The following is a 14528-nucleotide window of genomic DNA, read 5'->3' on the forward strand; positions in this document are numbered from 1 at the left end:
CATTCTTTTATTGAGGTCAGTGCACGATTTCTGACAGTGACCACCCTGTCACTGACACAATGTGATGGCCTCTCCGGGGAGGGCCTGGCTGAGCCCCATCCCCGCAGCACAGGAACACCCGGGTATCTCACCTAAAACACCGATGTCATGGACCCCAACGACCTGCACTGAGGGCCCAGGGGAGCCAAGACCCCCAAGGAGACTGTCCTGTTCCCTTTACAGGGAGAGAGGTTTTCTGGGCTTTTGTGTTTTAAGAATGCCGAAGGTCAAGGTCAGGGGAAGCTCTCTGGAGCAGGCCTCGTGAATCAGTCCCCGGTTCTGTGTCCCTTTGCCAGGGTTCCTCCGGGACATTTAACCCTGAAAATGCTGACTACAATAGAGCTGAGGGGGACGCAGCAGACAGATGAGCAGAATTAAGTTATTTACCTGTTCCCGGCACAGGCTCTAGGCTAGGCACACGTGTCCTCGTCCAATCCCTCTAACCGCTCAGGGACGTGGGAATTACTAGTATGACCCCCACTGTTTATAACAATGAAATCGGAGGCTCTGAAGCTTGAGTGATTTGCCCAAGATCTCAGTGCAGGAATATGACCGGGCTCTGCCTGGGTCTCAAGGTCATGCTCACTACCACCACCACCACCACCACCGGAAGGTAACTTGGTGATGTGAACGAGACAGAGGAGAGGTGGTCCCTTTTCTTGGATGTGATTGATAGCAGCCCACTTGAAACCTCCCTCTAATTAGGCAGAGACGTCTGTGGGGATTTAACCCACCAGCGTCACCTGGTCCCTTCACCTGACCGTCTCCTCCTCCTGTAATCAGGCAGTGGGCAAATGTGGGATGTGCAGGGTCAAATCCATTCTAGCCATGGATCCTGACCTTGTCTGAACGCCAGCCTCAAAACAGAAACCTGGGAAACCGGTGCCTCTGGGTTTTCTTGATTTTCTGTGAGAGCACCTAGTGCTGTCGGGAGGATTAAGTGAGCCGAGGGGGAAGGATAGGACGTGACTTTTCTATTAAACTCCAACAGCCCAGCGGCTTGGGAGCCTTTTCCGCTTTCTCTGGCACAGGCTCTCCTGTGGGAAGGCGCACCGTCCCTTCGCCTCCAGGGTACATGACAGGACTGATTGATCTGTCCCCTTGAATTTGATTTTTCTACATCCTCTCTCAGAGGCAGCCATCCCTGGAGCCATCCATCCCCGGAGACTCTTGTCTCACTGTCACACACATTTAGTCTCCACATTCCAGGCTCCCCAGGGACCCCTGTGCACAAGCCCACCCCTCTGGCAGGCCTGAGAAAGGTGGCCCTGGGTGCTCCGTGCTTCCCCGCCTTTGGAACACTGCCCGAGTGACAGTGGCATGGGCAGCAGGAGCACAGATTAACATTAAGGGCAAATGCAAGGACAAATGTTGCTTCTCTGTTTCCTGGGCCCGGTCCAAGGAGCCCCTGCCCCACTGTGGGGAAGTGGGAAGGAACCCTAATTTGCCACTTCAAGGTACTATAGCGTCTTCCAGTTTAAGTGGTAAATGCTCATTTGCCATTTACATGTCCTCTCCTTCCTGCTGCCTCTCTCCGTGATGGCCACGTCCACTGAGTGGTCACCCATGGGCTTTTTGGAGTCCTCTGCTGACACCCAGTATTGAGACCGTGCCCGGGGCATGAGGGCCCCACAGAGAGTGGTTTCTTTTCTGACCTGAGGCTCAGGCCCTCCCACACTCCATGACCCCTTTCCAGATCCCAGAGGAAGTTCAGGATCCCCTGCAGCCGTGCGTGGGGAGCAGGGCCAGGTATCCAGCCATTTCCCCACCTCCCCGCCCCTCTGACATGTGGACTCAGTGTCATTTCCCCACCTCCCCGCCCCTCTGACATGTAGACTCAGTATCTAGCCCCATGTGGGTCTCCTCCTAGCGGTCCAAGTAGGAGAGGCCAAGGCGTCAGTGCTTTTAGATGTCCCCTCTACCCTCCGCACACGCCCCTCCCCCAACCCCTGGCTTTGGCCCGGAAGAGGTGATTAACACCATGTGTGGGGTGACCTGTGTCCCCTGCCTCTGCCTTGCTTCACGGTTGTCCTGGGCCACACGCATTGCATCATATCCTGATTTCCTTCTACTTGAGGCTCATCACAAAACTCGGCGATCTAGTCCACCAGGCCTGGCTCTTGATATATTAATGTGTGTTTAAATTATTTAGAAAATCCTTTCTCTCTAGGCAAAGACTGGCTTTCAAGGCTGGTCCCTTGCTTTACACTCAGGAATATTTCTTTGGAGGTCTGAAGCTGAGCTGCCTCTTTCTCTTTGCATTTCTAACCCTCTCCCAGGCAAACAGATGCCTCTGACAGAAGGGGAGGGAGGTCACTCAAAAAGGGAGTAAAAAGAGCAAAGCACATGAACTGGTTCCCCAGTCCATGCGCTCCCCAGTCCATGAGCTTATGACCAGACGTGTTTAAGGGTCCTTCCAGCCCTGAAATTCGGTGAATTCTGCCTTCAGCCTTGTCGATGTGGGAGCTCCTTTTTCATCAAAGACCTTGCTTTAGTGCCTGCCCGAGTTCTCCTCCCTTTATAGTCAGGTTTCCTGGAGAAAACACTCCTCCTGCTTCAGAAACCAAGATCAACCAACAACCTCTTTATTTCTAAACCCAGCGCTCCATGTGTGAGTTTCCTAGGACTGCCATAACGAAGTACCACAAGATTGGTAGCTTATAAGAAAAAAGTTTAAGAGCTCAGCCAGCATGGCTCAGTGGTTGAGCAGCAACCCGTGAACCAGGACGTCACGGTTCAATTCCTGGTCAGGGCACATGCTGTGGGGTTGCAGGCTCGATCCCCAGTAGGGAGCGTGCAGAGGCAGCTGATCAATGTTTCTCTCTCATCATTGATGTTTCTCTCTGAAATTATATATATATTTATATAAATTTAAGAGAAATTTATTCTCTCATAGTTGTGTTGACCAGAAATCTGAAATCAAATTGTTGGGCAAGATAGGTTCCTTCTGGAGGCACCTAGAGAATCCATTCCATGCCTCTCTCCTAGCTTCTGGTGGCTCCTCTGCATTCCTTGGCTCGTGGGTGCATCACTCTAATCACTGCCTCAGTCTTCACATGGCCTGTCCTCTGTTGTTTCTGTGTCTCAAATCTCTTTATCCTTTCATAAGTATCTAAGAATACCAGTTCTTGGATTTAGGACCTGCCCTAAATACAGGATGGTCTCATCCCGAGATCCTTAACTTAATTACACCTGCGTAGACCCAATTTCCAAATATTGTGTTCTCAGGTGTTGGGGGTTAAGACTAAGACGTACCTTGTTGAAGGACACGATTCAACCCATTATACTATACCCTTTTCAGTCCTGAAATTGACCTTCCTGCAGCATTTGATGCTCTTGATCACTTCCTTTTGGAAACTATCTTTTCCATTGGCCTCCAGGATGCCAATCCTACCTGTCTGACGGATCCTCTAGAAGTTCCTTTTCTTCTGCCAAGCCATGAAATGCTAAGGCCCCTAAGATTCTGTCCTGTCCTTAGCTCTCTTCTGCTCTTAATCTTCCTCAAGCAATTACATTCATTCCCATGGTCTTCAATAAAGACATAACAGAGACATCTTATATTACTGCTGGAATGGGTCTTTGACTTAACCTAATGGCAATAGGAAAGGAATATTATAGGGTCAGAAGAGAGGCCAAAAGAACACAATATTTTAAGAAGATTTCTCTGGTCATGGTATTTGGGATGGACTGGATTGGAGAAAGAGGTTAGAAAACTGGGGACGCTTTGGGAAGTTACTGCTGTAATTCAGGTACGTGATGAGGCGCACTTAGACTAGGATGCTGCAGAGAGAGAGAGAGAGAGAGAGAGAGAGAGAGAAAAGTAATGTTTTTCATGGCAGCTATAATGTTGACAAAAGAACATCCAAACTTATAGAAAAATTTCATGAGTTAATTTGACCCAAAATTTTGAGGACATGCCCAGAAGCAAGATCTCAATGGATTAAGAAAATGCTCCAGAGAATGGAGTTTTGCAGCAAATTTTATACATTAGATTCAAAGGAGAATATGTAAGGAGAGTCACATGAAATTCATTGGTGGTAGATTAAGGGGCGGGAGAAAACAAAGTGGAGAAATCTCTAGGATTGGATAAAAAGCAACATGGAGAGACACAGAGGTGGTATGCAAGCAACAAGATAACAATGAGGAGTTTCTTGGGCTCGAGCTCCGGTGGTCTTGGGCTCTGGTGCCAGCAGTTGTGCCTCGGAGGGGTTTGAAAAAGAAAATGACACTGATCTTTCAAAGGTATGTCATCCTAGATGCATAAGAACAATGGACAGGGCTCTCTTAAGGTCAAGGTTGACCTTTGCTAAGGAGGCTATAGGCCTGGGACGTGACTACCCACCATGACCTGTCCAGTCACGAATTTATGATCAGAACATCCTGTGTGGTTACTTTAGGTCACTGAACTTGCCAGGCCTGCCATGTGGCCCCCTGAACTTGTAAGATCTTATTACTAACCCCTTCACATTCACAGTAGTGTGCCACTTTATATATGCTTCAGTTCTCAGAACAATCCTGCAAGGAATATATTTTTACCTCCATTTTACAGATTAAAAAACTCAGAGAGGCTAAGTGATTTGCCCAAGGTTACACAGCAAGTTAATGGCCATGCTGGGGGAATAAACCCAGGTGACTCTGAGTCTAGAAATCAGAGGGAAGGCATGAATCTGCTAAATAATATGTCTTGATAGGACTTTATAATGAAACATATAGGAAGTTAAAAAAAAAAAGCAAGGGACATAATGTGCTGGAGAAAACTGGGGAGTTTTGGAGAGTGAGTTGGTGTGAGTGGTAAGTGGTAAGAAGATCATGAAAATATGGTTTCCATCATACTGAGCCTGGGATGCTAAAGATATGTGGACAAATGGAAATATTAGGCTGGGGGTCAGGAAGGAAGATAGGGACCGAAGGGCATCAGTAAAAACGGGGAGTGGCTGACTGAATGGTCAAAGAGAGGACAAAGGCTGTGAGTGATGATTTGTGGGAGCACTCCGTTTTATCTAAAAGTTGCTGCGGCATTTCAGGTCCCTGTCCCCAGTTTATTCAGAAAGGTATTGTCTTTTTTATTTATTTTTAATTTTTTAACTTATTGATTTTAGAGAGAGAGGAGGGGGAGGGGGAAAACCATGGATTTGTTGTTCCCTTATTTATGCATTCATTGGTTGATTCCTGTATGTGCCCTGACTGGGGATCAAACCTGAAACAGTGCTCTAACCAACTGAGCTACCAGGCCAGGGCCAGAAAGGTATTTTCTTAACCTCTGACTTCTTCCTCTTCACTCCATTTCCGGAAGAGAACCTGCCAGAAATAAGCTCCCCAGCAAAGCTCTTGTTGTCTGGCAGCCACGTGAGCCTGGGCGAAAGCCACTGGTGAGCAGCTGTAGCTCACCTGGCTCCCAGGGTGAGACGCTGACGCTCATCTCAGATGACTGGCAGCAGGCGGTGGCGGTGGGCGGGGGGGGGGGGGGGGTGAGCTGACCTGGGAGGGCTGAGCAATGGGATGATGACAGGACAGGGTAGTTTGTGTTCAAAATTGTTTGTCTGGCCCTAACCGGTTTGGCTCAGTGGATAGAGCGTTGGCCTGCAGACTGAAGGATCCCAGTTTCTATTCTGGTCAAGGGCATGTTCCTTGGTTGCGGGCGCATCTCCAGTGGGGGGTGTGCAGGCGGCAGCTGATCGATGTTTCTCTCTCATCGATGTTTCTAACTCTCTATCCCTCTCCCTTCTTCTCTGTAAAAAATCAATAAAATCCTATCTAATAATAGAGTAACATGTAAATTACCATCACTCCGCTACGCCCACGATTGGGCGGCGGGAGGCTGGGGGGCGGGACTCGGGGTGGCCTATCCGGCCATTGAGAGGCACGGATCCGCTGCCACTAAGGGGGGCTACCCTGCTGTTGAGAGGCTCAGGGGCGGGACTCCCACCCCCTGCGCCTCTCAACGGCCAGATCCGCGGCCGCTGAGGGGGCCTGCTGCAGACACCCAGCTGCGCCTCTCAACGGCAGGGTAGCCAGGTGTCCGCGGCAGCCCCCCTCAGCAGCCGTTGAGAGGAGCAGGGGGCGGGAGTCCCACCCCCTGCGCCTCTCAACAGCAGGGTAGCCCCCCTCAGCGGCCGCGGACCATCAAAAGTGTGGGAGCTGGGTGCCTGTCTGCTCTGGCACCAGGCCTTTCAGAAGCCTCCGCCGAGCCGGAGGCTTCTGAAAGGCCTGGTGCACCAGCGGACAGGCACCCAGCTCCACCGCGAAAAGCGAAAGCGTGTAGGGGACCCTACACGTGCATGATTCAATCATGCACTGGGCCTCTAGTATATATATAAAAAATTGTCTGACAAGACAGAGCTTTATCAGGTGTTGGTAATGGAGCTGGCATTTGGAATTTCAGCCTTTTCCCCCTAATGAGATCCAGGAGAGACTGGGATGAGCCAACTCTCTAGTTTTTCCCTTTGGCAATGAATTGGTCTGCCCCCTGGGTTGCTGTTACAGTCCTGTCATTGAAACCAGATTTCTTTCATGTTACACAGTGCAAAACAGAACCCAGATGAACCCGAGAACACAGTGTGTGCACGGCTGAGACATCGCCTTGGTTCACCCATGTCAGGGCATCCATCAGCATTCCCTTAAACACAGATAACTCCTCTGCCAGGAAGGCCCCTCCCTTTTTGCCCTTCGCAGCTCGGTGGGTGAAATGTCACTTAACCAAGCTTCTCCGACCCGCCTGAGCAGCTCTGCTCCTCTCCCGTGGTGCTCATTCTCTCTCATGCCTCTCCTTTGTAGAGTCCCAGTGGTGATTTCACATTTATTTCTGAGTTTATCTGATTAATGTTTTGCTCCCTACTGGGCTGGAAGCTGCAGGAAGACAGAGACCCTGGCTGTTTTCGTTCTGATGAGGGGCACTGTGCCTGCGCACTTGGCCACAGCCATCTTGGGTCTAATATCTGACTTTGCTGCCAGGTACCTAGATCCCACATCCAGGGATTGCTCCATTCCCAGGATTCTTCCTCTGGCATCTGGGGAGGAGTTATAAATCCTCCAAACTTGCTTGCAGCATTTTATGTGCATAAGCAAATGTGCATTTGGTGGGGGGGGGGGGGGAGGTATTTATCAGATTCAAGGTTAAAGGTACTTTCCTGTGCAAAATGCTTACCAGCAATCACTGGCTTCCTTGCTGAACTCTAAATCTTCCTTGATCCTGCTTGCCTGTTCCTTAGCCATTCTGTTTTTCATGCCACTCTCTCTAATTATTGAAAACTTACCTGGTGGGATATTATTTTTGTCTGCCCGTCATCCTTCTCTCTACTTGCAATAATATAAATTCTCTTCTCTTACAAACTACACCACACACAGCCAAAACCGGTTTGGCTCAGTGGATAGAGCGTCGGCCTGCGGACTCAAGGGTCCCAGGTTCGATTCCGGTCAAGGGCATGTACCTTGGTTGCGGGCACATCCCTAGTAGGGGGTGTGCAAGAGGCAGCTGATCGATGTTTCTCTCTCATCGATGTTTCTAACTCTCTATCCCTCTCTCTTCCTCTCTGTAAAAAAAATCAATAAAATATATATTTAAAAAGAACACACAAAAACTACACCACACACATATGCATACACACATGCACACGCACAAGCACATGCAGAAAGAGAGGGAGAGAGGGAGGCTGCCTAGGCCCAATTAGGATGAACATGTGACTTATACTAGCCAATAAGAGTGTCTCATTTCCCTAGTTCTCAGGCTAGGTTGGGTGGAAATGGGAACTATGTAATTCACACATGACCAATAGAGGCTTTTTGGGGGTTTTAAAACAGATATTGAGGGGAAGGTGGCAGGACAGAAGTCCTGGCTAATTCATGGAGCTGCTGCCAGTGAAGACAATGCAAGTTACATACCTGCTGGTGGCCATTTATGCTACTACATGGGAGGACGTTCCTTGAGAAGGAAAACTGAGATAAGTGATGAGAGAGAGAGGTGGTGTGAGGAAGAGAGAAAGGGGGAGTCTGTCCTGAGGACAGAGTTAGAGCCCATGGATCCAGGCATGACTTAAAGCTTTACCTAGCCCTGAATGTTTCCCCTTAACAGGCCAATACATTCTCCTTTCTTGCTCAAATCAGTGGGAGTTGGATTTTTGTCATTTGCAACCAAAAGAACTCTTACCAGCTGTCTCAGTTAGCTCGGGCTGCTGTAACAAAACACCATAAACATCAGACATTCAGTGGTGTGTGCAGGTGGCGGGAGCATGCGTTGCTTCTTACATAGTGGCACCTCTGATGTGTTCAGTTTACTGCGGGATCTGTTAGTCTCATTATAGTCTCCTTGCCCCTATTCTCTCTGACTTCATCGTTCCCCAATCCTCTCCCCTCTGTTCTGTTTTTATCACCGCTGAAAGGTTCAAGTCGGTTGTTTCAGGGCAGGCTAAATAGCCATCTATTGTTGGCTATTAATGATGGTGATTAAAGAAAACTTGAATTTATTTAAGGAAAAGGGGATGGGAGATGGGGATATCCAAAGGGAGGGGCTACATAGCACTGAGACAAAGGTATTGGGTTCGTAATGGCAGCAAAAATATACTTAGGACAGTGAAACAAGGAAGGGCACAGAAGAAGCCACAGGAGAGCCCAGGCTGGGCTGCTTTGGCTCACTGGGAAGTCGGAGAAAAGGCAGCCTTGGAAATAGTTCAGGGAGTTGGTCTGGGATGAGCTGCTGCTGCCCACTGCTCCCCTGGTTGCAAGTTTCATGGGGTTCCTTAGAGGTTGGGAGATACATGCCTGTGGGGGAAGAGGCGGGGGGAAGTAATGGCACAGGTGTGCTCCTTAAAGAGAGAACACACACTGGCTCCTGTGTCTTGAGCATATTTCTCTCTCTCTCTCTCTCTCTCTCTCTCTCTCTCTCTCTCTCTCGCAGGAAATCTCAGGGGAGCTCTCAGGGGAGGGTCTCAATAGACTATTCATCAGCTCTCCAGGTGTGCTCTTTCAAGGTCATGGTCTCCACTGATTGGTCAGTGCCAGGGCAGGAGGTCATTAGTCAATGTAGCTGGTCTGAGGCAGCCAAGGAGTCACTTGTCTGGTTTTGCTGTTTTTCTGGGCCTGGAGCTGAAATGCACTGAGGCCTGGACGTTATCGTCAGGGGGTCTAAACTACCTGACCATCGATATGATGGGGTCTAAATCACATGACCAGTGATATGCTAGGGGAGGATAGGTTACCCTGGGGACAAGGTTCTTATTTTCCCAGTTTTGCCCCTGGCTAGGCACTCAGGGCTTTCTTCCCTGGTGAGTTTCTGTTCCTGGCCAATTGTCCTTGCTCTGCGCATGTCTGTCTGACAACCACACACTCACTTTTCTGGCTGAACCCACTTTGCTGCCATTTAGGGTTTCAAATGGAGTTGGGAGCCGAAAGAAGGGGTGTTGCCTTCCCTAGGGGTTGCAGGGCCGTCAGCAGGGTGGTCGTCCACTTACAGAGCTGTTGGCTTGGTCACTTCCATTTCCTGAGACAGGTCACCTCACCTATTTCCTCTCCCAAATTCCTGGATGTGGGGGTTGGAGATAGACCCGCGGGCAAACGTTTCACAGGCAAACCAGCTTCAGGGAAACCTCCAGTGGATAGGAGTTGCCTCAAGGCCCCCGAAGAATCTTTTTTCTTTTGTTGGATGTGCTTTTAAAATGTATTTGGAGTTTACCTCTGGCCGCTAGAGACCCCACCGTTAGTGAGTAGGGAAAAGGAACCATCAGCTTCTTTGCTCCCTGGTGCTGGATGGAGTGGAAACCAAGCTGAGAAATGCTGCTGCTAATGACGGTGATAAGAAGAGCTCCCGGGACCCAAAGAAGCTGTCCAAAAGTTTGTAAAACAGGCTCCCTACCACAACTCGGGGGGGGGGGGGGGGAATGGCAAGAACAGGCCGTGCCCGTGCACCTGCTTTCAGGATGCATCTGGACCCGTTGGAGGCTCTGAGGCTCACAATTTGCTCCCGCTATCTCATCAACATCTGCTGAGAGTTTGCGAAGGACTCTTGGCTCCCAGCTGCTCTTGGTGAAGCAGCCGAGAAGCAGCAGCCTTGGCTGCCGCCCAGCGGCCCCGCCTGTGATCTGCCTGCTCAACGTGGCTCACTCCAGGTCTCAGCAGCTGCAAGAAGCTGGCTCAGGCTGCCCCGAGGAGCCAACCCTGCAACCAGTGACTCAGCGGGGACGCGGTGGTGGGACGTGGGGCCTGAGGGACCAGCGCTGACGGAAAAGGAGCAGACAGAAGGCTGAGTTCTGACGATGAGCACAGCAGCAGAACTGCAATCTAATGAATTCTCAGTAATTCCATTTGTGACACTGAATCCTCTCTGTGGATCCCCTGCTTTTTGCTTCCTAAAATGTAGCCTGAACCAAGTTCTAGGTTCCCAAGCCAAGTGACCCCTCTTTCCTTTTCTGGCACCCACCCTGCCCCTACCCCCAAGCCCAAGCAGTTAGACAGCAGCATCTAGAGCTTTTTATTTGGGAGAGGACGGGCCACAACGAAAAGATGGTGCCAACACACCAGGCATCGAATGACCCCTGCACATGCAGGACACTGATGGGCACTCACCCTGGATCTGGTGACTGATGAGTGTGCCCCATGATGACAATGTGCCCACAGCTGCAAAAACCCCCTTGTTACCTCCTTTTTTTAAATTTCAAGACAGCCCGCCCCCACCCACCCCAGTTAGCCTGGTCATTTTCAGTTGGATCTCCTAGCACATTGGGCTTTTACTCCTGTGGGCTCAGAGCCCCCCACCCCCAAATAATAAACATGCATCCCCTAAAGATACAGGGAAACCAACACAGGATGCTGGAACACGGAGAGACGGCATGCTTCCTTTCTCATCCCCCTCCAGCTTGGGAGAGAGGCCGCCCTCCATCCCACCAAGGAGAGATGGGAAGGGCATGGAGTCTGCACCACTCTCCCCATGTCCCCAGGGCCCATGCTGTGCCGTGGGGCCTCGCTGTCACGCCCAGGCCCTGCCGGGCTTTAAACAAACCTCTTGTCTCAGGAAAAAGACATTTGGGAGCTAGCCAATGCAGGGCTCAACTGAACATTTAAAGCAACATTTTCTTCTTGCTCAGCTTCTGTTCAGCCCAAAGGTTCCATCCTGCTCTGCCAAGGGGATCTCTGATGTTGAAGCCCCCGACCTGGCTTGGAGGCTTCCCAGCAATTTGGAGGGCCCTGTGGAAGGTGTTTGGTAGCAGCAACCCCTCCCCACCCAGCCTCCCTGCCTTCCCCCAGAGCGGTCTTAGGTTTTCATCGGTGTCTCTCCCCGTGGCCTGCTGTGGTGTCCTGACTTGGAGGTGCCCAGGGCGGCAGGGGAAGTGTCAGGTGCCTTTGCTTTCTGTCCTCTCTTCCTCGTTGCTGACGGCTCGAAGCTGCCCCTGGGCCGCAGGCTTCACCGACAGGACCAAGCGTTTGCGGAACGTCTCGCAGAGCACGATGTACACGAAGGGGTTGAGGCAGCTGTTGGCGTAGCCCAGGCTGATGGCCGCGTTGTACAGGTAGACAAAGGTGAGCGTCGGGCGGCTGATGGACAACTGGGTCAGCTGCAGCACGTAGTAGGGCGCCCAGCATACAAAGAAGACCAAGCATATGGCAATGGCCGTGCGGGTCACCTTCTTGGTCCGCAGCCGGATGCTGCGTTGAGAGGCGGGAGCCACGGAGGACGTCATACGCTGCAGAATCCTTACGTAGGCAGCCGTGATGACCACAAAGGGCAAGGCGAAGGCCAGGAAAAACTGGTACAAGGTGAACCAGTAGAGGTCAGTGTCCGGGTTGGGCAGGCGGATGCCACAGCCCACCGTGCCCCCTGGGAAGGGGATGAGCCTGGCATAGAGCCACACAGGGGTGATGCTGATGAAAGAGAGGGCCCACAGGAGGCAGATGACCAGGGTGGCCACAGAAGGCTTCCGGAACTTGGTGGAGGAGATGGGGTGGACAGTGGCCAGGTAGCGGTCGATGGCCATGGCGGTCAGGATGTAGGTGCTGGTGAACTGACTGTTGGCGTCCATGGCCGTGATGAGGGTGCACATGGTCTCTCCGAAGTGCCAGACCCCGTTGCCCATGAGCTGGTGGATCATGAAGGGCATGCCCAGGAGGAAGAGGAGGTCCACCACCGAGAGGTTGATGATGAAGATGTCGGGGACGTTGCTGCACCAGCGCAGCTTGGACTTCTTCACCACCGCGAAGATGACCATGGAGTTCCCCACGATGCCCAGGAGGCAGATGGTGCCAAACACCGAGGGCATGATGATGTTGACATAAGAGACACTCCCTCTGCGAGGAGGTGGCCCTGCGGACAGAAGGCCAAGTGTCCGTCACTAGGCGTGGACTCCGCTCTCTAAGGGCTGACATCCCTCTGGCCTGCTCACCCTCCGGCGACACGCTGGCGTGCCTCTGCATCCTCCCTGCCATTCCCGCTCGCTCGGGGCCCACCGTTTATCTAGGATTCTCTCCTGCCATTCTCCCTCCACACCCTGTTGCTCAGCTTGGCCTCCTCCGCCGGTTTCCTGGTCAGTCCTAGGTTCGAACCCACTACCTGTTAGTTGAAGGACCCAGTCCTTTGCCTCCTGCATTGTTTCAGACGACACAGAGCCAACAACCACAGCTGCGGCCCCCCCCCCCCCGCTGGCTTAGCAGAAGGACGTGAAAGCGGGTGTGTGTGTGTGTGTGTGTGTGTGTGTGTGTGTGTGTACTTGCTCTTTCCCTATTTGCAGCCTGGACCGTTTCATTTTAGAAATTGCTGGTTGGAGCTGTGACTGCTTCCTGGGCATCTCCGTGGGCGACTGTCTTGTGGGGGCTTCTGCCCATGAGGTCCTCAGCCCTCCCCCCTCCTGGGACCCTACCGGGGATTTCCTTGGCCTGGGGCTTCCGAGCCGGGCCCGCACCCAGGGAGCAGAAGCTGACGTGGGTGCTGCAGCCTCGCCGCCCGGGAACTGTCTTCACACAAACCTTTCCTCCTTTTCTGTCCTTCCCGTCTCCCTCCAAGCTAGAATTGCAAGCATCTCGGCTCTGGACATGTCGGGCAGCTTCCCTCAGCAGGAAAGTTAATCCCTGTGAGTTACCCCTCCCCACAGCCTTGCCAGGGCGCAGCCGGATGGTTCAGATCCCGTTGCTGCAGTTGGAGTAAAGAGCCAGAGGGATTGGTGAATCAGGGAGCCTCCAGTTGCCTCCCCACAGACTGTCCTCCAGCATCTCTTGCTGGCTTTCCCAGCCTGGAATTTTTCCTGCAGAGCAGATTTGGAACTCAGCAGCCAGCCCTCGCCGCCGCTGGCCACCATCCTTGCCACTTCTGAATGTGCCTTTGCTCCAGCTCCTCCTGCCCTTGCCTGCCCCGCCCCCTTCTCCCCTTCCCCTGCGAGCCAGGCAGCCTGCAGACCCGGAGATAAAGCCCTGAAAGTTTCCCAGGCAGTTTGGCTCAGGGGTGATACCGCCTCCTTTTCCCTCCCCAGCGCGGAGGAGGGCGGCTCCCCTCCGACCCTACTCACCTGCGGAGGTGAGGTTATCCCGGCCGGCCGAGGTGTTGCTGGCGTTGGGGCCAGTGGTCAGCAGCAAGGCTTCCAGGTCCATCCTGCGGTGCCCGTGGCTGCTGGCCCGGCCGCCCACGCAGGCTGCGGCAGCCCGTGCCCGTGCCCGGGAGTCCTGTCCTGGAGCGGAGCCCGCAGTCCCGGAGGGGGTCTCCTGGGCAGCCTGGCAGCCTCAGCTGCCTCTAAGCCCCACTGCTCTTCCCACTCCCTCCTTCCCGGTTCTCACTGACATCACCTAAACACATTAACATTCGGAGGCAGATGAACATTAACCTCTTCAGTCCCGGGCTGCAGCTCCCACGCCTGACTGCCCGCAGAGCCAGGGACCCAGGGAAGCCCCAGGGACCCACCAGCTCAGGGCACCCCAGCAGGGAGGGGCTGCCTTCCCCCTGGCAGGGCTGTGTCTCCTGTGCTCACGGCCAGTGCTGCCTGCTCCATGTGAGGTGCCTGCAGAGGACAATGGGCTGCCTCCCATTGGAGGGAAGACAGAGCCTGGCCTGGCCCTAGTCCCAGGTCTGGGTGGCTGGCCACCTGGAGGGGACGGTAAGACTGTTCTCAGAGCTTGGGAATGGAAGCTTGGATCACAGCACGCCTGCCCCGCAGGTCACCCTCAGCCCCTTCCTAGAGCCCCATGGATTCCAGCCTCCTTGCTGGAGAGACTGCCAGTGTCCCTTCGAAGCTAAGGAGTCGCTGGCTGCTGAGCCTGTGACGGGAACGCCGAGATGACTTTGGGCACTCCATGCTGGTGATGGCCAGAGTCGCAGAGGGCAGAGGAATAAACTCCCCCCTGCACAGGATCAGCAAGGACTAGACTCACAGAGGTTTTGTTTTCCTAAATGCTCAGAGGTCCTTGAGGCTTCTACCTGGGAGTCCTTGAGACACATTTCAGAGCATCGAGGTCATTAACCAGGAGCAGCCTTAGAGGGCAAAGCATGGAGTGAATGGTCTGCAGAGGCATTCTGCGGCCCG

At 52.8% G+C, this 14528-nt stretch overlaps 1 protein-coding gene across 1 annotated transcript; it reads right to left on the reverse strand.

The window, feature by feature from the left end:
* Positions 1-11278: 11278 nt before the first annotated feature.
* On the reverse strand, positions 11279-13740 carry MCHR1 (melanin concentrating hormone receptor 1). The gene is made up of 2 exons (XM_079776006.1): positions 13521-13740; positions 11279-12325 (listed from the first exon to the last, which is right to left on the reverse strand). Exons 1-2 carry the CDS (start codon positions 13600-13602, stop codon positions 11358-11360), a joined length of 1050 nt encoding a protein of 349 aa, XP_079632132.1. The 5' UTR covers positions 13603-13740; the 3' UTR covers positions 11279-11357.
* Positions 13741-14528: the final 788 nt, after the last annotated feature.

The sequence above is a fragment of the Cnephaeus nilssonii genome (genome assembly GCF_951640355.1).
Source record: "Cnephaeus nilssonii genome assembly, chromosome: 6".
Classification (NCBI taxonomy): domain Eukaryota; kingdom Metazoa; phylum Chordata; class Mammalia; order Chiroptera; family Vespertilionidae; genus Cnephaeus; species Cnephaeus nilssonii.

Excerpts from the sequence above, each read along its gene's own strand:
- MCHR1 (XM_079776006.1), bottom strand. The coding sequence starts at position 13,602 with ATGGACCTGGAAGCCTTGCTGCTGACCACTGGCCCCAACGCCAGCAAC. Across the intron at positions 12,326-13,520 it reads GGATAACCTCACCTCCGCAG|GGCCACCTCCTCGCAGAGGG; the intron begins GTGAGTAGGGTC and ends TTCTGTCCGCAG.